At 49.5% G+C, this 22,265-nt stretch overlaps 1 protein-coding gene across 1 annotated transcript in view; it reads right to left on the bottom strand.

Moving 5' to 3' along the window:
- The window catches only part of HPS1 (HPS1 biogenesis of lysosomal organelles complex 3 subunit 1), a 115,748-nt gene that overhangs the window by 9,821 nt on the left and 83,662 nt on the right, over positions 1 to 22,265 (bottom strand). The window contains exons 16-17 of the mRNA XM_077455709.1: positions 7,464 to 7,608; positions 2,440 to 2,553 (exon numbers count right to left, since the gene is read on the bottom strand). Of these exons, the coding sequence (XP_077311835.1) occupies positions 2,440 to 2,553; positions 7,464 to 7,608 (259 nt within the window). The remainder of the gene's footprint in view (positions 1 to 2,439; positions 2,554 to 7,463; positions 7,609 to 22,265) is intronic.

The following is a 22,265-nucleotide window of genomic DNA, read 5'->3' as shown; positions in this document are numbered from 1 at the left end:
GGGACAGGGGAGGCCCTTCTATACTCTGCACCCATGGGACAGGGGAGGCCCTTCTATACTCTGCACCCATGGGACAGGGGAGGCCCTTCTATACTCTGCACCCATGGGACAGGGGAGGCCCTTCTATACTCTGCACCCATGGGACAGGGGAGGCCCTTCTATACTCTGCACCCATGGGACAGGGGAGGCCCTTCTATACTCTGCACCCATGGGACAGGGGAGGCCCTTCTATACTCTGCACCCATGGGACAGGGGAGGCCCTTCTATACTCTGCACCCATGGGACAGGGGAGGCCCTTCTATACTCTGCACCCATGGGACAGGGGAGGCCCTTCTATACTCTGCACCCATGGGACAGGGGAGGCCCTTCTATACTCTGCACCCATGGGACAGGGGAGGCCCTTCTATACTCTGCACCCATGGGACAGGGGAGGCCCTTCTATACTCTGCACCCATGGGACAGGGGAGGCCCTTCTATACTCTGCACCCATGGGACAGGGGAGGCCCTTCTATACTCTGCACCCATGGGACAGGGGAGGCCCTTCTATACTCTGCACCCATGGGGCAGGGGAGGCCCTTCTATACTCTGCACCCATGGGACAGGGGAGGCCCTTCTATACTCTGCACCCATGGGACAGGGGAAGCCCTTCTATACTCTGCACCCATGGGACAGGGGAGGCCCTTCTATACTCTGCACCCATGGGACAGGGGAGGCCCTTCTATACTCTGCACCCATGGGACAGGGGAGATCCTTCTATACTCTGCACCCATGGGACAGGGGAGATCCTTCTATACTCTGCACCCATGGGACAGGGGAGATCCTTTTATACTCTGCACCCATGGGACAGGGGAGATCCTTCTATACTCTGCACCCATGGGACAGGGGAGACCCTTCTATACTCTGCACCCATGGGACAGGGGAGACCCTTCTATACTCTGCACCCATGGGACAGGGGAGACCCTTCTATACTCTGCACCCATGGGACAGGGGAGACCCTTCTATACTCTGCACCCATGGGACAGGGGAGACCCTTCTATACTCTGCACCCATGGGACAGGGGAGACCCTTCTATACTCTGCACCCATGGGACAGGGGAGGCCCTTCTATGCTCTGCACCCATGGGACAGAGGCCCATCTATACTCTACACCAGTTGTAGGCAACCTCGGCCCTCAAGCTGTGGTGAAACTACAAGTCCCATCATGCCTCTGCCTCTAGGAGTCATGCATGTGTTTGTCAATGTCTTGCAATGTCTCATGGGACTTGTGGTTTCACCACAGCTGGAGGGCCGAGGTTGCCTACCCCTGCTCTACACCCATGGGACAGAGGCCATTCTGTACGCTACACCCATGGGGCAGAGGCCGACCTGTACGCTACACCCATGGGGCAGAGGCCGACCTATACGCTACACCAATGGGGCAGAGGCCGATCTATACGCTTCACCCATGGGACAGAGGCCGTTCTATACGCTACACCCATGGGAAAGAGGCCGTTCTATACGCTACACCCATGGGACAGAGGCCGTTCTATACGCTACACCCATGGGACAGAGGCCGTTCTATACGCTACACCCATGGGACAGAGACCGTTCTATACGCTACACCCATGGGACAGAGGCCGTTCTATACGCTACACCCATGGGACAGAGGCCGTTCTATACGCTACACCCATGGGACAGAGGCCGTTCTATACGCTACACCCATGGGACAGAGGCCGTTCTATACGCTACACCCATGGGACAGAGGCCGTTCTATACGCTACACCCATGGGACAGAGGCCGTTCTATACGCTACACCCATGGGACAGAGGCCGTTCTATACGCTACACCCATGGGGCAGAGGCCGTTCTATACGCTACACCCATGGGGCAGAGGCCGTTCTATACGCTACACCCATGGGGCAGAGGCCGTTCTATACGCTACACCCATGGGGCAGAGGCCGTTCTATACGCTACACCCATGGGGCAGAGGCCGTTCTATACGCTACACCCATGGGGCAGAGGCCGTTCTATACGCTACACCCATGGGGCAGAGGCCGTTCTATACGCTACACCCATGGGACAGAGGCAGTTTTATACTATACATGAATGGGACAACCATTTTATACTCTACACCCATTGGACAGAGGCGGTTTTATACTCTATGCCCAAGGGACATACCGTAAATACCTGTAGTGATAATAATAATAAATTGCGCTAAAAGGTCATTTTAAACAAACCTGAAACCAGAAAATTTTCAGCTGGCGTATATGTATATATAAGTATGCTGACTAACTTGGTTTGTATTAACATCCTTCTCATCCACCCATTATACTCTTCAATGTTATTCTGAATTAAAATGGTATGTAAATCTATGACTTTTTATATACTTCCAGGTAGAGAGGAAATGCACCGACTATAAATGTATCACAGTTAACTTGACCACATGCATGCAAAACACTCACAGCTTCATTCTCAAACCACAGGAAGTAGCAGCAGTAATAATCCCCGTCACGGAAAACCAGCGTAGTGTATCCTTTCAGAAGGTACCTTCGAGACAGACCTATAAGTGACCAAACCTGTAAAAGGAATCAAAGCAAGATAATAGAATTAAAATCAATGCACTTCTACAGACAACCAAGATATTTACAGTGGGGAGATCAAGTATTTGATACACAGACGGTTTTGTAGGTTTTCCTACTTACAAAGCATGTAGAGGTCTGTAATTTTTATAATAGGTACTCTTCAACTGTGAGAGACGGAATAGAAAAAATCCAGAAAATCACATTTTATGGTTTTTAAGTAATTAATTTGTAGTTTATTGCATGACATAAGTATTTGATACATCAGAAAAGCAGAACCTAATATTTGGTACAGAAACCTTTGTTTGCAATTACAGAGATCCTACGTTTCCTGTAGTTCTTGGCCAGGTTTTTGCACACACTGTAGCAGGAATGTTGGCCCACTCCTCCATACAGACCTTCTCCAGATCCTTCAGGTTTCGGGGCTGTCGCTGGCCAATATGGACTTTCAGCTCCCTTCAAAGATTTTCTTTTGGGTTCAGGTCCTGGAGACTGGCTAGGCCACTCCAGGACCTTGAGATGTTGCTTATGGAGCCACTCCTTAGTTGCCCTGGCTGTGTGTTTCGGGTTGTTGTCATGCTGGAAGACCCAGCCATGACCCATCTTCAATGCCCTTACTGAGGGAAGGAGGTTGTTGGCCAAGATCTCGCAAACACATGGTCCCATCCATCTTCCTCTCAATACGGTGCAGTCGTCGCCGCCCCTTTGCAGAAAAGCAGCCCCAAAGAATGATGTTTCCACCGCCATGCTTCACGGTTGGGATGGTGTTCTTGGGGTTGTACTCATCCTCCTCCTTCCTCCAAACACGGCAAGTGGAGTTTAGACCAAAAAGCTCTATTTTTGTCTCATCAGACCACATGACCGTCTCCCATTCCTCCTCTGGATCATCATGGTCATTGGCAAACTTCAGACAAGCCTGGACATGCGCCAGCTTCAGCGGGGGACCTTGCATGCGCTGCAGGATTTTAATCCATAACGACGTAGTGTGTTACTAATGGTTTTCTTTGAGACTGAGGTCCCAGCCCTCTTCAGGACACTGACTAGTCCCTGCCGTGTAGTTCTCGGCTGATCCCTCACCTTCCTCGTGATCATTGATGCCCCATGAGGTGAGATCTTGCATGGAGCCCCAGACCGAGGGAGACTGACCGTCATCTTGAACTTCTTCCATTTTCTAATAATCGTGCCAACAGTTCTTGCCTTCTCACCAAGCTGCTTGCCTATTGTCCTGTAGCCCATCCCAGTCTCGTACAGGTCTACAATTTTATCCCTAATGTCCTTACACAGCTCTCTGGTCTTGACCATTGTGGAGAGGTTGGAGTCTGTTTGATTGAGCGTGTGGACAGGTGTCTTTTATACAGGTAACGAGTGAACAGGAGGGCTTCTTAAAGAAAAAAATAACAGGTCTGTGAGAGCTGGAATTCTTACTGGTTAGTAGGTGATTAACCACGTAAGCCCCGGACCAATTTGCAGCCAAAGGACCAAGCCCCTTTTTGCGATTCGGGCACTTCGTCGCTTTAACTGACAATTGCGTGGTCGTGCGACGTCGCTTCCAAACAAAATTGGCGTCCTTTTTTCCCCACAAATAGAGCTTTCTTTTGGTGGTACTTGATCACCTCTGTGGCTTTTATTTTTTGCGCTATAAACAAAAATAGAGCGACGATTTTGAAAAAAATTCAATATTTTTTACTTTTTGCTATAATAAATATCCCCAAAAAATATATATAAAAAAAAAACATTTTTTTTCCCCTCAGTTTAGGCCAATACCTATTCTTCTACATATTTTTGGTAAAAAAAAAAAATCACAATTAGCGATTATTGGTTTGCGCAAAAGTTATAGCGTTTACAAAATAGGGGATAGTTTTTATAGTATTTTTATTAATATTTTTTTTTTTTACTAGTAATGGTGGCGATCAGCGATTTTTATTGTGACTGCGACATTATGGCGGACACATCGGACATTTTTGACACATTTTTGGGACCATTGTCATTTATACAGCAATCAGTGCTATTTAAATGCAGTGATTCCTGTGTAAATGACACTGGCAGTGAAGGAGTTAACCACTAGGGGGCAGTGTAGGGGTTATGTGTGACGTTATGTGTTTTTTTTTATTGTAGGGGGGCGTTGTCTGCCATGTGACGTCACTGATCGTCTTTCCCTATAAAAAGGGAAGAGACGATCAGTGACAGGCTCAGCAGGAAGCACGGTGGAGAGGTTTGTTTACACAGACCTCTCCTCGTTCTTCAGCTCGTGGGACACCGGCGGCGATCGGGTCCGCTGGTCCCGCAGCCGCGGTCACGGAGCACAGGACCAGGTCGGGAGTGCGCCACGGCTGGGCACTTAAAAAGCAACATACGGGTACGTGCTTGTGCCCAGCCGTGCCATTGTGCCGACGTATATGTGCAGGAGGCGGTCCTTAAGTGGTTACATACTTATGTCATGCAAAAAAATGCTAATTCATTTTTAAAAAATCATACAATGTGATTTTCTGGATATTTTTTTTAGATTCCGTCTCTTACAGTTGAAGAGTAAGTATGATAAAAATTACAGACCTCTACATGCTTTGTATGTAGGAATATCAGTGTATCAAATACTTGTTCGCCCCGCTGTAAAAATGTGGGAAGTTACAGAAAACAATAACTGTACAGTATATAGAGTTTGCTCCATGGCTATGAGAGTGTAGCGCTTACCCCTGGAGAGGCTGCTGAGAATATGCCCCGGTCTACCTTCGCTATAGTATAGAGGCTGCCTGCCACAAGGACAGTTCCAAGCACACAGGCTCAGTCTAGGGTAGTGATGGCGAACCTTGGCACTCCAGATGTTTTGGAACTACATTTCCCATGATGCTCAGCCACTCTGCAGTGTAGGTGAGCATCATGGGAAATGTAGTTCCAAAACATCTGGGGTGCCAAGGTTCGCCATCACTGGTCTAGGGGATGTCCCTTGTGGATCTTATTTGCAGGAACTTGAACAGAAGGGGATTTAAGGGTTCAGGATACTCCAGAATTATAAAAATAAACACCCATACAATTACTTACAAAATCCACTTTAAACAGCCTCGACTGGAGTTAATAGGGAACGGTCAGTAATTCTAAGTCTCTAAGAGCAAGCCCAGTCCATCCAGTAACCTCAGCCACTCCTGAGAGTCTATAGAAAGGATCCTACTCACTACGTCTTAGGATAGCGGTCGCCTACCAGCATGCATCCCAGGGGCAAAAGCTTCAGGACAAGAGGAAGAAAATCCCCTCTGGGCAGGCCTCCCAAACATTTATCACCTTCCCCAGCCACCTTCTGCCCCCCCCCCCCCCCCAAATTGGCTGAGGTCTTTATAACTCAGTGGTTGGTCCTCTTACTCTATATTCTGGATGCTTCTTCCAAAAGCAGGCAGGAGTATTCAACCACCAAGCAGGGAAACCTGACCAGACCAAAAAAAAACTGATCACTCCCCCACTGAGTAGAATCAAAAACTAAAAATTTTGCCTAGCTAGGAAAGGTCACTCCACAAGTCGAGACAAAATCCAGATCCCCCCCCCCCCACTAACTGCATGTGAACTGGTGATTGAAATACATAAAGCAATGATCCACATGCCCCGGGGTCGATGGGCCTCATTTTGACTCTTTATGCCTCCTTAAAGTGGTTGTAAGCCCTTACAACACACTTTGACCTACAGGTAAGCCTAGATTAAGGCTTACCTGTAGGTCCAAGAAATATCTCCTAAACCTACACGGTTTAGGAGATATTTGCCGAAAGACAAGCACCACTGTCTACGGTCACTGAGCACGCCGTGGTCAACGGCGATATGCCGCGAGTGGCAGCTCCCGCGCGCAAGTGCGGGAGTGACGTCATCGCGGCTTCGCCGAATGACAGCGGCGGAGCAGCGAGACCCACCGAGAAGATGGAGGCTCCGGACTACAGGGGACTGCGGTGACTTCGCTGGCTCCTGTGTCAGGTAAGTGACACATAATGGACTACTATGCGATGCGATGCATAGTAGTCCATTATGCTTTACCTCTTTAATCTTGAGTCTTCCACCCCTCTCTCTTATGTGGCTCAGTGGGGGTGAGACTTGTTGACTACCAATGACCCAGTGGACTGGAATAAGGCCTGGTCTTCTGTAGCAAAGTGCTCCTTTAATACTGCCACTCTTAAAGCTGCTTATAAAGTTCTCCTGCGATGGTATTGGGTCCCTGCCTGGACTGCCCATGCCAACCCTAATTATAGCAAGGTCCATAAAGACAAGGATGAGTGAGTTTGGGGTGGAGGAACTTGACTGGCCTTCACAGAGTTCTGACCTCAACCCAACAGAACACCTTTGGGATGAATCAGAGCGGACTGCGAGCCAGGTCTTCTCATCCAAAATCAGCGCCTGACCTCACAAATGCTCTTCTGGAAGAATGGTCAAACATTCCCATGGACACCCTCCTAAACCTTGTGGACGGCCTTCCCAGAGGGGTTGAAGCTGTTATAGTCGCAAAGGGTGGGGCCAACTCAATATTAAACCCTACGGACTAAGACTGGAATGCCATTAAAGTTCATGTGCGTGTAAAGGCAGGTATACTTTTGACAATATTGTGTACATAAAGCAACAAACGTAAATATGAAAACCCTGTGACATGTCTTCAGTTAGGTTATGCAAGCTTCTCTCAACACATGGTTAATCAGTCGTTACACTATCCTCAATATCATGGACTGCTAATCTGGTCATAGAGTTGTGGTGACATTCCACTGGGGGATTCACGCCAGATTTGTCTTTTCACATCTCTACATTACAAATTCTTCCAACCTTTGGCACATTAGACTATTGAAGGGTCTCTGCGTCACGCGGTTTCCTCTGAAGATGTACGCACTCATCTGATCGTGGTGCCCACTAATCACATCAGACGCGGTGAACGCACTCACAGAACATACCTTGTTTTTGATGAAATTGGCCAACACGCTGCTCCCCAGGTCAGTGGTGGATTTATCCTCTATGTTGATGCATGGAGCCATCATTTGTCCCACTGTGCGATCCACATAAATGAAATGCACCAAGCCAGGGAAGTCTTCCAAGTACGTGGAATACATAGGTTAAGGCAAGTATTCTATTCACAGATTTTCCTTTCTGAGGTTTACACAGAGCTTTACTATATGAAAATGAGACAATACAGTTATAATACAATAAAATACAAGAGGATTAAAAAGGGCCCCGCTCAGAAGAGCTTACAATCTAATAGGGTGGGGCAGGTGGTACAAAAGGTTGTAACTGTGGGGAATGAGCTGATGGAAGTGGTAGGAGATCATTTGGAGACGTGATCGGCTTTCCTGAAGAGATGAGTTTTCAGGGATCATCTGAAGGTAGCAAGAGTAGGGGATAGCCGGACAGGTTGAGGTAGCGAGTTCCAGAGGATGGGAGAGGCTCTGGAGAAATCCTGGAGACAAGCATGAGAGGAGGAGACGAGGGAGCTTGAGAGTAGGAGGTCTTGAGAAGAGGACATTTTGGGTGTACTTTGGCGACAAGGTTGGTGATGTAGCTCGGGGCAGAGTTGTGAATGGCTTTGTATGTTGTGGTTAGTATTTTGAATTTAATTCGCTGGATGATTGGGAGCCGGTGTAGGGATTGGAGGAGAGGGGTGGTGGACACCGATTGGGAGCCAGTGTAGGGATTGGAGGAGAGAGTTGGCAGACGCTGATTGGGATCTGGTGTAGGGATTGGAGGAGAGGGTTGGCAGACGCTGATTGGGAGCCAGTGTAGAGATTGGAGGAGAGGGTTGGCAGACGCTGATTGGGAGCCAGTGTAGGGATTGGAGGAGAGGGTTGGCAGACGCTGATTGGGATCTGGTGTAGGGATTGGAGGAGAGGGTTGGCAGACGCTGATTGGGAGCCAGTGTAGAGATTGGAGGAGAGGGTTGGCAGACGCTGATTGGGAGCCAGTGTAGGGATTGGAGGAGAGGGTTGGCAGACGCTGATTGGGAGCCAGTGTAGGGATTGGAGGAGAGGGTTGGCAGACGGCGATTGGGATCTGGTGTAGAGATTGGAGGAGAGGGGTGGAGGACACTGATTGGGAGCCAGTGTAGGGATTGGAGGAGAGGGTTGGCAGACGCTGATTGGGAGCCAGTGTAGGGATTGGAGGAGAGGGTTGGCAGACGCTGATTGGGAGCCAGTGTAGAGATTGGAGGAGAGGGTTGGCAGACGCCGATTGGGATCTGGTGTAGAGATTGGAGGAGAGGGGTGGAGGACACTGATTGGGAGCCAGTGTAGGGATTGGAGGAGGGGGTTGGCAGACGCCGATTGGGATCTGGTGTAGAGATTGGAGGAGAGGGGTGGAGGACACTGATTGGGAGCCAGTGTAGGGATTGGAGGAGGGGGTTGGCAGACGCCGATTGGGATCTGGTGTAGAGATTGGAGGAGAGGGGTGGAGGACACTGATTGGGAGCCAGTGAAGGGATTGGAGGAGAGGGTTGGCAGACGCTGATTGGGATCTGGTGTAGGGATTGGAGGAGAGGGTTGGCAGACACTGAGCGGTGGTAAGGTGGATAAATTTGAGAGCAGCATTTATAATAGACTGAAGAGGGGAGGAGCCTATGGAGAGGCAGGCCAATGAGAAAGGAGTTCAATAGTCAAGGTGAGAGATAACTGAGTGAATGAGGAGCTCAGTGGTTTAATTTGTTAAAAAGGGGCGAATTTTAGAGATGTTACAGAGGTGAATTCTACAAACTTTTGACAATAATTGGACTTGAGGCTGCAATGACAAGTCAGAGTCTAGGGTTACACCTAGTACATGGCGTGGGGGGAGGGACTGATAGTTGCATTGTTGATTTTGATGGAAAAGTCATGGAGGGGGGGCACGGGCAGGGGGGAATATTTGAAGTTTTGAAGAGATTTAGTTTAAGAAAGTGGTGCGACATCCATGCTGATATGTCAGTTAGTTAGTAATGTGAGAGGAGACTGAAGGAGTGAAATGAGGAGCAGACATAGATTTTGGTGTCATCGGCGTGTAAGTGGTATTGGAAGCCGTGGGAGGTTATCAAGTGACCAATGGAGGAGATGTAGATAGAGAAGGGGTCCAAGAACAGAGCCTTGGGGGACCCCCACAGAAAGGGGCAATGGAGGAGGAGACAGAGTTGTAGGTGGCAATGAAGGAGCGCTGTGATAGATAGGCAGAGAACCAGGATAGAGCAGAATCTTGGAGGCCAAGGGAATGGAGTTTATTGAGGAGGAGCGGGTGGTCAACAGTATCAAAGGCCACAGAGAGGTCAATCATTAAGAGTATGCAGTACTGGTTGTTGGTTTTAGCAGTTAGTAAATGGTTAGTGAGTTTTAGTAAGGCAGGTTCCATGGGGTGCTGTGAGGGAAAGCCAGACTGTAAGGGGTCAAGAGGGTTATTTTCACTGAGGTAGGAGCTAAACTGGTTGTAGACTAAGCGTTCTAGAAGTTTAGAGTGATCTGCGGATGTTTTAAGGGGAGGGGAAGGTGCCATCAGAGAGGGAGAGATTGAAAATGAGAGTGAGGGAGCATAGGATAGAAGAAGAGGGTGACCATAGTAGTTGTGAGGGAACAGGGTCCAAGGGACAATTGGTTAGCTCTACTAGTGCAGGGTGGCTGGAGGATGGTTGGGAAGGTCTAGCTCTACTAGCGCAGGGTGGCTGGAGGATGGTGGGGGAGGTCTAGCTCTACTAGTGCAGGGTGGCTGGAGGATGGTTGGGAAGGTCTAGCTCTACTAGCGCAGGGTGGCTGGAGGATGGTGGGGGAGGTCTAGCTCTACTAGTGCAGGGTGGCTGGAGGATGGTGGGGAAGGTCTAGCTCTACTAGCGCAGGGTGGCTGGAGGATGGTGGGGGAGGTCTAGCTCTACTAGTGCAGGGTGGCTGGAGGATGGTGGGGGAGGTCTAGCTCTACTAGTGCAGGGTGGCTGGAGGATGGTGGGGAAGGTCTAGCTTTATTAGCGCAGGGTGGCTGGAGGGCAGTGGGGGAGGTCTAGCTCTACTAGTGCAGGGTGGCTGGAGGATGGTGGGGGAGGTCTAGCTCTACTAGCGTAGGGTGGCAGGAAGATGGCGGGGGAGGTCTAGCCCTACTACTGCAGGGAGGCTGGAGGATGGTGGGGGGAGGTCTAGCCCTACTAGCGCAGGGTGGCTGGAAGATGGTGGGGGGGTCTAGCTCTACTAGCGCAGTATGGCTGAAGCATGGTGGGGGGGGTCTAGCTCTACTAGCGTAGGGAGGCTGGAGGATGGTGGGGTAGGTCTATCACTACTAGCACGGGGTGCTCAAGCGGTACTTGCTGTGGGGTGGCTGAAGGACAGCGTGGGGGAGGAGTCCAGGAATACTAGGGCAGGGTGGCTGGAGAACAGGGGCAGTCTAACAGTACTAGCATGGGGTGGCTGGAGGATGGTGGGGGAGTTCTAGCTCTACTAGTGCAGGGTGGCTGAAGGATGGTGGGGGAGGTCTAGCTCTACTAGCGCAGGGAGGCTGGAGGATGGTGGGGTAGGTCTATCACTACTAGCACGGGGTGCTCAAGCAGTACTTGCTGTGGGGTGGCTGAAGGACGGTGCGGGAGAGGAGTCCAGGAATACTAGGGCAGGGTGGCTGGAGAACAGGGGCAGTCTAACAGTACTAGCATGGGGTGGCTGGAGGATGGTGGGGGAGTTCTAGCTCTACTAGTGCAGGGTGGCTGGAAGCTGGTGGGGGAGGTCTAGCCCTACTATCGCAGGGTGGCTGGAGGATGGTGGGGGAGTTCTACCTCTACTAGTGCAGGGTGGCTGAAGGATGGTGGGGGAGGTCTAGCTCTACTAGCGCAGGGAGGCTGGAGGATGGTGGGGTAGGTCTATCACTACTACCACAGGGTGGTCAAGCAGTACTTGCTGTGGGGTGGCTGAAGGACAGTGTGGGGGAGGACTCCAGGAGTACTAGGGCAGGGTGGCTGGAGAACGGGGGCAGTCTAACAGTACTAGCATGGGGTAGCTGGAGGATGGTGGGGGGGGGGTCCTAGTAGCACCAGCACAAGGTCGCTGGAAGGTGGGGATGGGGGGGGGGCAGGTTGGGCAGCAGTACCAGGGCAGGGTGGGTCGATGATGGGAGAGGTGGGGCAGATAAATGCACCTTTGCCTGCATAGACCAAAATCCTCGCACCAGCCCTGCCCAGACTGACAATGCTGCTGTCCATGGGTGTCTCCATTTCTCCTCCATCCAGAGTGGAGACACACTAAGACAGCAAGTATCCAAGCAAAAGGAATCTTCAAATGAATCCTTGCGAGAAGTTGAATTTCCAGAGTGTCGATCTATGGTATCTTCAAGGACTATCTATGGCCATCTTAGTCACACAGTCATTGTGGAATTGAATTTGTATTTTTTTATCTTAGTTCTGTGTGATGAGTAGGCAGCCGGAACAACCACCGTGAAGATGGGTATTGGTACGCATGCCTGGCATTATCATCTCAACATCCCTTAAGTTCTATGGCAGAACTGACATCAAATGCTTTGGTCAGCCTTTCAAGTACGTCACCCCTCCTCACCCGTAGGGATGAGCTTCGTGTTCGAGTCGAACACATGTTCGACTCGAACATCGGTCATTCGTGCGTTCGCCGAATTCCGAACGTTTGGGCCGTTCGCGGCAAAATTCGTGTGGCCCACAATGCACTGCGATGGCGCAATGCATTGCTGTCTCACGATTGGCCAAGCATGCACTGTGACCCCGCATGCTTGGCCAATCGCAGCGCCAGTAGCGGGAAGAGCAATGGTTGGTCACAGGCATCCTGCCTGTGGCCAATCATAGCTCAGACAGTGTAGTGCACGCCCCACACTATATAAAGCTGCCTTTCAGGCGGCCTCGTGTAGTGTTTGTTAGCATCTGGAGCAGTGGGTGTTCTGTGTACCTTCAACACAGTTACACACCAATCGTTTTTGGCTGATTTACTATTTTGCTCTTGTGTAGTGGTTACTGTCTGTGCCCTGACCGCAGTATACACCACTATATTCACCTCACCTATATAGCTAGTGATCTAGCTTTAATAATAGAGCTTGCAGTCAGTAGTGTTAGTGCGTGCTGTCTGCGTGCTCTGTACCCAGTACATACCACTATATACACCTACATAGCTGTTCTCTATTTGAGCCCGATTGTCATTTGCTGGAGTTATTGGAAGTTGTGTGTGCCTCCAGCACAGCACAGTATACAGCTGTATATGCCCCTTTAACTCTGCTGTTTTCTTGTTATTGTCTGCGTGCCCTGACCGCAGTATACACCGTGATATTCACCTCACCTATATAGCTAGTGGTCCATCTTTAACAATAGAGCTTGCAGTCAGCAGTGTCACTCAGGAGATAGTGCGTGCTGTGTGCCTGCTCTGTACCCAGTACATACCGCTATTATCCACCTACATAGCTGTTCTCTATTTGGGCCCGATTGACATCTGCTGGAGTTATTGGAAGTTGTGTGTGCCTCCAGCACAGCACAGTATACAGCTGTATATACCCCTTTAACTCTGCTGTTTTCTTGTTATTGTCTGCGTGCCCTGACCGCAGTATACACCGTGATATTCACCTCACCTATATAGCTAGTGGTCCATCTTTAACAATAGAGCTTGCAGTCAGCAGTGTCACTCAGGAGATAGTGCGTGCTGTGTGCCTGCTCTGTACCCAGTACATACCGCTATTATCCACCTACATAGCTGTTCTGTATTTGGGCCCGATTGGCATCTGCTGGAGTTATTGGAAGTTGTGTGTGCTTCCAGCACAGCACAGTATACATCTGTATATACCCCTTTAACTCTGCTGTTCTATAAAAAAGGCATCTGCAGGAGTTAGTGGGTGTTGTGTGCCTCCAGCACAATATAAACTACCCAACTACTGTTTTACCCAACTCCCTTCAGGCCATTACCATGTCTGGAAGGCCAGCAAGGAGAGGCAGACAGGCGCGAGCCGATAAAAGAGGGCAAGCAGGCTCTGTGTCTAGAGACAACAGTGCTGGTCGGGGACGCGGTGCATTGTCATCAGCACGTGGCCATGGGACATGCTTGTCCTTCTTTTCTGCAGCTGGACATGTTGAACCGCAACATGCCAACGACTTGGTAGAGTGGATGACCAAGCCCTCTTCATCCTCCTCATCCTCTCTCACCCAGTCTCAGGGTAGTAGAAAAGCAGCTGCCAACACATCGTCGTCCCTCCTCTCAATGTCATCATCAGTGACTCCTTCCCTAGACCCACCACGTCCTCCTGAGGAGTCTCCTGAACTCTTTGAGCACAGTGTTGGGTACATGCTCCAGGAGGATGCCCAGTGTTTGGTGGGCTCTGATGATGACACTCAGCTAGAGGAAGGCAGTAGCGTGAGCACAGAGAGAGGGGATGCTCAAGAAGGACAGCAATCTGGCAGTAATGTTCCACAAGCTGCAGCATACTGCCAGGTTTGCTACAGCGATGAAGAGGGAGGGGATGATGAGGGCACTGACTCCACGTGGGTGCCTGGAAGGAGGGAGGAGGAGGAGGAGGAGGAGGAGGAGGAGGAGGCACATGTCCAACGAGGCAGGATGCCCTCCGGGGGCCAGCTTAGGGGCAGCACACCGACTGAATCACACCGCAGAGCTCCGCCTGCGCAGAGCGCTTCCTCTGCGCAGAGCGCTTCCTCTGCGCGTTATTCTAAAAGTTCTTTGGTGTGGGCCTTTTTTGAGACGAGTGCATCAGATCGCACCGCTGCTATTTGCAACATATGTCTCAAGCGTATCTCACGTGGCCAAAACATCAGCCGCTTGGGCACCACATGCTTGACCAGACATATGTTGACCTGCCATGCAGCTCGTTGGCAAGCGTACCTCAAAGACCCACACCAAAGAACAAAGCGGACCTCTCCTTGCTCCTCATCAGCTGGCATCTCCAACCCCACTAGACCTTCAGTCCTCTCTGAAACCTGCTCTGAGAGGAATGAAGGTGTAGAATTAGGTGTGTCACAGCCAAGTGCTTCCGGGAACTCTGCTAGTGGTACATCCACGTCCGATTATAGCAGACAAATGTCCCTGCCCCAGCTGCTGGACCGGCGGAAGAAATTTACTCCCAGCCATCCACATGCCCAGCGGTTGAATGCTAGCTTGGCTAAATTGCTAGCACTTCAACTGCTGCCTTTTCAGTTGGTAGATTCGGCCCCCTTCCGTGAGTTTGTACAATGTGCGGTTCCTCAGTGGCAGGTCCCCAAACGCCACTTTTTCTCACGGAAGGCAATTCCGGCTCTCTACCGGCATGTGCAAGGCAATGTCCTTGCCTCGCTGGACAGGGCGGTCAGCGGTAAGGTGCATATTACCGCTGACTCATGGTCCAGCAGGCATGGACAGGGACGTTACCTGTCTTTCACGGCCCATTGGGTCACTCTTCTGGCTGCTGGGAAGGATGCAGGACAAGGTGCAGTAGTATTGGAGGTTGTTCCGCCACCACGCCTCCAAAATGCTACTATTGGTTGTGACACACCTCTCTCCTCCACCCCCTCCTCTTCTTCTTCCTCCACGGCCTCTTCCAGTGCTCTGTCCTCAGAACCAGCGGTGCTCCGTAGGCGTTGCAGGGGCTACGCAAGTACGCAGGCAAAACGATGCCATGCCGTGCTTGCGCTGGTTTGTTTGGGGGACAGGAGCCACACTGGGGCGGATGTTTTGTCAGCTCTGCAGGGGCAGGCCGAGAGGTGGTTGACGCCACGCCAGCTTAAGCCAGGAATGGTGGTTTGCGACAATGGCACCAACCTCCTCTCCGCCCTCCGACAGGGACAACTGACCCATGTGCCCTGTGTAGCTCACGTCCTTAACCTGGTGGTGCAGCGGTTCTTGGGCAGGTACCCCGGCTTACAGGATGTCCTGAAACAGGCCAGGAGAGTCTGTGTGCATTTCCGCCGATCATTTAATGCCTGTGCTCGGCTGGCTGAGCTCCAAAAGGAGTTGAACCTGCCCAAGAACCGCCTTATATGTGACATGCCCACCAGATGGAACTCAACATTGGCCATGCTGCAGCGGCTGCACACGCAGCAGAGGGCCATCAATGAGTACCTGTGCGACTACGGCACCAGGACAGGGTCAGGAGAGCTTGGTTTTTTCTCACCACGCCAGTGGGGCATGATCAGGGATGCATGCACTGTCCTGTCACCGTTTGAGGAGGCCACAAGGATGGTGAGCAGTGACAGTGCATGCATCAGTGACACTATACCTCTTGTCCACCTCTTGGAGCATACGCTGCGTGGAATAATGGACAGGGCACTTGAGGCAGAACAGAGGCAGGAAGAGGAGGACTTCCTTGCCTCTCAAGGCCCCCTTTATCCAGACAGTGTTCCTGCTGTGCCACCCATCACACAGGAAGAGGGTGAGGAGGAGGAAGAGGAGGAGGAGGATGATTGTGTCAGCATGGAGGTGGAGGCTGGCACTCAGCATCAGCAGCAGCAGTCTTATAGGGATGATTTACAGTCCCAAGAAACACGTGGACTTGTACGTGGCTGGGAGGAGGTAGCTGCGGATCATGTTGTCCTTAGTGACCCAGAGGACTCCGGACCGAATGCCTCAGCTAACCTACGCTGCATGGCCTCCCTGATCCTGCAAAGCCTGCGGAAGGATCCTCGTATTCTTCGGATCAAGGAGAGGGACCATTACTGGCTGGCCACTCTCCTTGATCCACGGTACAAGGGTAAGGTTGCCGACCTTATCTTGCCATCGCAGAGGGAGCAGAGGATGAGACATCTCCGGGAGGCCTTGCAGAAAGCTCTGTGCAACGCGTTCCCAGAGACTGGGAGGTCACAAACTCCTGGTCCTGGACAACGTGTTGCTGAGGCATCAGTCAGAAGGAGCGGTGGAGAAGGTGGCCGTCTGACTGATGCGTTCAGACAATTTTTTAGTCCGCAGCCCCAAGGTATGATTGGTTCCAGCACCCATCGCCAGCGTCTAATTTACATGGTGCAGGAATACCTAGGGGCAAGGTCAGACTTGGACACCTTTCCCACTGAAAATCCTCTGGCTTACTGGGTCTTGAGGATGGATCACTGGCCAGAGCTTGCACAGTATGCAATTGAGCTCCTGGCCTGTCCTGCATCCAGCGTTCTTTCGGAACGCACCTTCAGTGCTGCTGGTGGCTTCGTTACCGATCACAGGGTGCGCCTGTCCACCGAATCAGTTGATCGACTGACCTTCATCAAGATGAATCAGTCTTGGATCACCCACAGCTACCAAGCACCTGAAGCTGATGTAACCGAATAATTTTTTTTGAAATACCACATCCCTTCAAGACTGCCTATGCTGATGCTGAGTGACTGTCCTGTTATGTTGATTGTCTATCCTCTTCCTCCTCCGCTGATATGTTGGAAGAACATTTTTGGTTCTGGGTGATGCCAGCAGCCCAATTTTTCTGCCCCTGTTTAACAGGGGTGTTTAAGTACAATTTTTGATGCAATGCTTTGCAGCAGGGCTAATTCCTGCAAAAAAACTAGAGTGTATGGCAGAGGTTGCAGTGTGATGGCACCAGTGCCTAAGGCCCAATTTTTCTGCCCCTGTTTAACAGGGGCGTTTAAGTACAATTTTTGATGCAATGCTTTGCAGCAGGGCTAATTCCTGCAAAAAAACTAGAGTGTATGGCAGAGGTTGCAGTGTGATGGCACCAGTGCCTAAGGCCCAATTTTTCTGCCCCTGTTTAACAGGGGCGTTTAAGTACAATTTTTGATGCAATGCTTTGCAGCAGGGCTAATTCCTGCAATAAAACTAGAGTGTATGGCAGAGGTTGCAGTGTGATGGCACCAGTGCCTAAGGCCCAATTTTTCTGCCCCTGTTTAACAGGGGCGTTTAAGTACAATTTTTGATGCAATGCTTTGCAGCAGGGCTAATTCCTGCAATAAAACTAGAGTGTATGGCAGAGGTTGCAGTGTGATGGCACCAGTGCCTAAGGCCCAATTTTTCTGCCCCTGTTTAACAGGGGCGTTTAAGTACAATTTTTGATGCAATGCTTTGCAGCAGGGCTAATTCCTGCAATAAAACTAGAGTGTATGGCAGAGGTTGCAGTGTGATGGCACCAGTGCCTAAGGCCCAATTTTTCTGCCCCTGTTTAATAGGGACATGTAATTACAATTCTTGATATAATATTTCACAGGAGGGCCCCTTCCTGTGCCCACCCAGAGTAACTGTGAGGACTTATAGTGTTGTGGCACCAGCACCACAACCACCAAAGGTCAATTTTTCTACCACTGTTCAACAATGGCATGTAATTACAATTCTTGATATAATCGTTCACAGCAGGGCGCTCCAGCGGCCACCAAGAGTCACTTTGAGGGCTTACAATGTTGTTGCAAAACCAACACCTTGTTCCGCCATTTCTGCAGAGCATATAGGGCAGGCCCCTACTTTCAAACATCCAATTTACAAACATCTCCTACTTGCAAATGGAAGGAGACAACAGCAAGTGAGATGAAAAAAGATGGACGACAAAACAAATTATACAGGGGTGATAACCCTTCCCTATGTTTTCCAAAAAGCTTAAAGATATTTTTTTTGACTGGAGCTACACTTTAAAAATGTACCGCTTGAAAATGACAAACAGATTCAACTTAACACAACAAACCTACACAGTCCCTGTCTTGTTTGCACCGCCTGTATACTGCTGTTCTGAGTATATAGGGCCTGGGGGCCACACGCATTTCCTTTTTTTAATATGGGTACGGGGTTCCCCTTAATATGCGTACAAGACCCAAATAGGCTGGTAATGGGCAGGGAGGGCTACCCATGCCATTTTTCTGAATGATTTTCAACCATATTACAGGAACCAGATATAACATTAAAACCGCAAGCAGTTTTAAATGGTGTTATTTCCGTTTAATGTCATTTTGTGCAGGGACTGTTCTAAACACGGGAAACACGTGGCACTTCACAGGCATACTACAGACACCCCCCAGGCACCATATTTAAAGGAATATTTCACTTTTTTTTTTTCACTTTAATCGTCATTAAAATCAGTGCTCCCGCCAAAACGGTAGTTTTTAAAACTTTTTTTTGCAGTGACCCATGTCCCCTGAGGCAGGAGGCAGATCGCCAAACCCTTTTTAGCACACTATCTTGCATATTAGCCGTTAAAATTAGCACTTTCCAATTCGAACGTTCGAGTCCCATAGACTTCAATGGGGTTCTAACGTTCGTGCCGAACGCGGGGGTCGTTCGCAAGTTCTGGTGCAAACCGAACCGGGGGGTGTTCGGCTCATCCCTACTCACCCGGATTGACATCATAGATGTAAATGTTGCATTACAAAAAGGTTTATTTATTCATACTGAAGCATTAGTACAGGTCCTCTTCAGATAAATACAATGTAATACAATGTAATGCTAGAAGAGCAGAAAAGATGGAAATACAGACATCTAGTGCTGGACGGGAGGAATCACACTTCAGGATTTCTGAAAAAAATAGATCATCTTACCATTTGCACTTGTTTTTTTCTTTTCTTTAAAGTGGTTGTAAACCCTTACAACACACTTTGACCTACAGGTAAGCCTAGATTAAGGCTTACCTGTAGGTCTAAGAAATATCTCCTAAACCTATACGGTTTAGGAGATATTTGCCGAAAGACAGGCACCGCTGTCTGCGGACAGGCACTGAGCGTGCTGCAGTTAACGGCAATATTCCGCGAGTGGCGGCTCCCATGCGCATGCACGGGAGTGACGTCTTTGCGGCTCCGACGAATGACATTGCCGGAACAGCGAGACCCACCCAGAAGAAGGATGCTCCGGACTACAGGGGACACCGGTGACTTCGCTGGCTCCTGTGTCAGGTAAGTGACACATAATGGGCTACTATGCGACGCGATGCGATGCATAGTAGTCCATTATGCTTTACCGTTGCAGGAAATCAAAGAGGAAGTAACACCCATCAGGGTTTACTTCCTCTTTAAAGAAAGTTCTAATATTAAATATATTAACAATACACATATTCTTCTTTTTAAAAGCCTGTGGTGTGCAAAACACACCCAAAAACTTCCACCCGCCGCCAAAAAAAGTGCACACACATGAAGAGTGTAACACAAAAACGGGTGTACGACTGTCCTCCACGAGGACGGCCCTTACCCTGATCCCCCGGGGCGTTAGGCTCCAGACAGGGACTGAGGTACCAATACATGGCCCATCTGGCCCCGAAACCAGACGACCGCCTTTCTCCGGAAGGTCTGTCGAAACAGACCCACCCAGGTACTTGGTTGGAGCTCCCCCCCCCGAAGGGAGACCCCCAAAGAGAGGGCGAACCAAGCCAGAAGGCCTATGTCCACCCCCTCACAAGACTTTCAGGGTTGGCCCCCGAGGACCGACACCCTACTCATCACACGTGCACAGCGACAAACAAAGACGTGACACAACACACAAGAATAAATAAATAAAGTGGGGGAAGGGATAGTGAAGAGGAGAGTGAAAAAGGCGGCCATTGTGTAACACAATGACCAGGCCCTCCTCCAGAGGCGGCTCTCTAATTAGGCAAATAAGGCGGTCGCCTAAGGCCTCGCACTCACAGGGGCCTTGTGACAGCCTGATTGAAGAGCCGCCTCTGCTGACAACAATGCCGCTGTGGCATTAAGCTCAGACCAGCAACGGTTTAACATTGCCTGTGAGATAGAGAGCACAGACACCAGCACTGAGATAGAGAGCACTGACACCAGCACCGAGAGAACTGACACCAGCATTTTAAAGCTCTTAATATATGTAATTTATACAATTTTTTTTTTTTATCGCTTGAATTATTTTTCTCATTATGGGCATGAGTGGGGCCTCATGTCTAGGTTTTGCCTGAGGCCTCAAAAAGCCTAGAGCCGCCTCTGCTTGAGTCTTAAAGGCGCCAGTTTCAAAAAAAAAAAAAAAAAATGAAAGTATTCAAAAACTCAGATTTTGCCGTTTTGAATGCTTTCAATTGCAAAAGGAGGGATTTGGGGGTCTTATAGATCCCAGATCCCTCCATACGAATAACTTTACTGTGCCTATTGCAGTCACAAGGGATGTTCACATTCCTTGTGACAGCTATAAAAGTTATACAAAAAACAAAACAAAGCAAAAGTAAAAAAAAAAAAAAAAAAAAAAAAAAAAAAGATATATATGGCTTTTTTCCCCTTGGAGAATAGGTGCAGGAACTCCCCCCCCCCCCCCCCCCCCGTCTGAGTAACCCCTTGTCTCCGCCCCCTACCCACCTCTGACCACCGTCCCGTGATTCCACCCACCCCCCCACCCACCTACCAATACTGCCCTTTTAGAGAATACAGAACCAAGTATCATTTTGTGGTGCTAAATCATTTATATGGAACATGTTGATGATAAAAAGAAAAGCAGTAAAATAGATCCCCTGCAGCCAGCAACAATAGAATCCCAGCAATAGATCCCCACACAACAATAGACTCCCCCAGCAACAACAATAGATTCCCAGGGAAGCAACAGTGAACTACCCTGTAATAAAATATCCACTCAAGCGACGCCCCCCCCACCACACCCCCAGCTGCAACAATAGATTTCCCAGCATCCAGTAAAAATAGACCTCTCCCTCAAAAGTAGATCCCTTCCAGCAACATGAGACCCCCCCCCCCCAGCAACAATAGATTCCCCATCAGCAACAATAGACCCTCACACAAAATTAGATCCCCACCAGTGACAATAGATCCCCCAGCAGCCAACATCAATAGACCCTCCAGCACACCCCACACCCCATGCTATTACATACATTCAGTGCTGGAACTGCGTTCCCACTGAAAAAAAAGCTATGTATGTATGTAGTGCAATATATATATATATATATATATGTATGTATAATTTAACCACTTTCAGCCCCGGACCATTTTGCTGGCCAAAGACCAGACCACTTTTTGCGATTCGGCACTGCGTCGCTTTAACTGACAATTGCGCGGTCGTGCGACGTGGCTCCCAAACAAAATTGACGTCCTTTTTCCCCCACAGACAGAGGTTTCTTTTGGTGGTATTTGATCACCTCTGCGGTTTTTTATTTTTTGCGCTATAAACAAAAATAGAGTGACAATTTTGAAAAAAACGCATTATTTTTTACTTTTTGCTATAATAAATATCCCCCAAAAATATCCCCCATATATAAAAAAACATTTTTTTCCTCAGTTTAGGCCGATACGTATTCTTCTACATATTTTTGGTAAAAAAATAAATAAAATTGCAATAAGCGATTATTGATTGGTTTGCGCAAAAGTTATAGCGTCTACAAAAGTAGGGGATAGTTTTATGGCATTTTTATTAATAATTATTTTTTTACTAGTGATGGCGGCGATCAGCGATTTTTATTGTGACTGCGACATTATGGCGGACGCGTCGGATATTTTTGACACATTTTTGGGACCGTTGTCATTTATACAGCAATCAGTGCTATTTAAATATTTAAATGCACCGATTCCTGTGTAAATGAAACTGGCAGTGAAGGAGTTAACCGCTAGGGGGCAGTGTAGGGGTTATGTATGCCGTTATGTGTTTTTTATTGTAGGGGGGCGTGGCCTGCCATGTGACATCACTGCAGTGAAGGGGTTAACCAGTGGGTGGCAGTGTAGGGGTTAAGTGTTCCTAGGGGCGTGTTACTGTGGGGGGGGGGGGCTGGGCTTTGTGTTAGTGAACACTGATCTCTGCTCCAATCACATGGAGTAGAGATCAGTGTCACTTGTTGCTAGGCAGAACGGGGAAATGCTGTTTACAACGGCATCTCCCCGTTCAGCCGCCCCGTGAGACGATTGCGGTTATCCCCACGGCGATCGAGTCCGCGGGGACTCACGG

The sequence above is a fragment of the Lithobates pipiens genome, unplaced genomic scaffold (assembly GCF_037356315.1).
Source record: "Lithobates pipiens isolate NorthernLeopardFrog02 unplaced genomic scaffold, aLitPip1_a1.2 Scaffold_25, whole genome shotgun sequence".
Classification (NCBI taxonomy): domain Eukaryota; kingdom Metazoa; phylum Chordata; class Amphibia; order Anura; family Ranidae; genus Lithobates; species Lithobates pipiens.
This window is presented reverse-complemented; position numbering and strand designations above follow the sequence as displayed.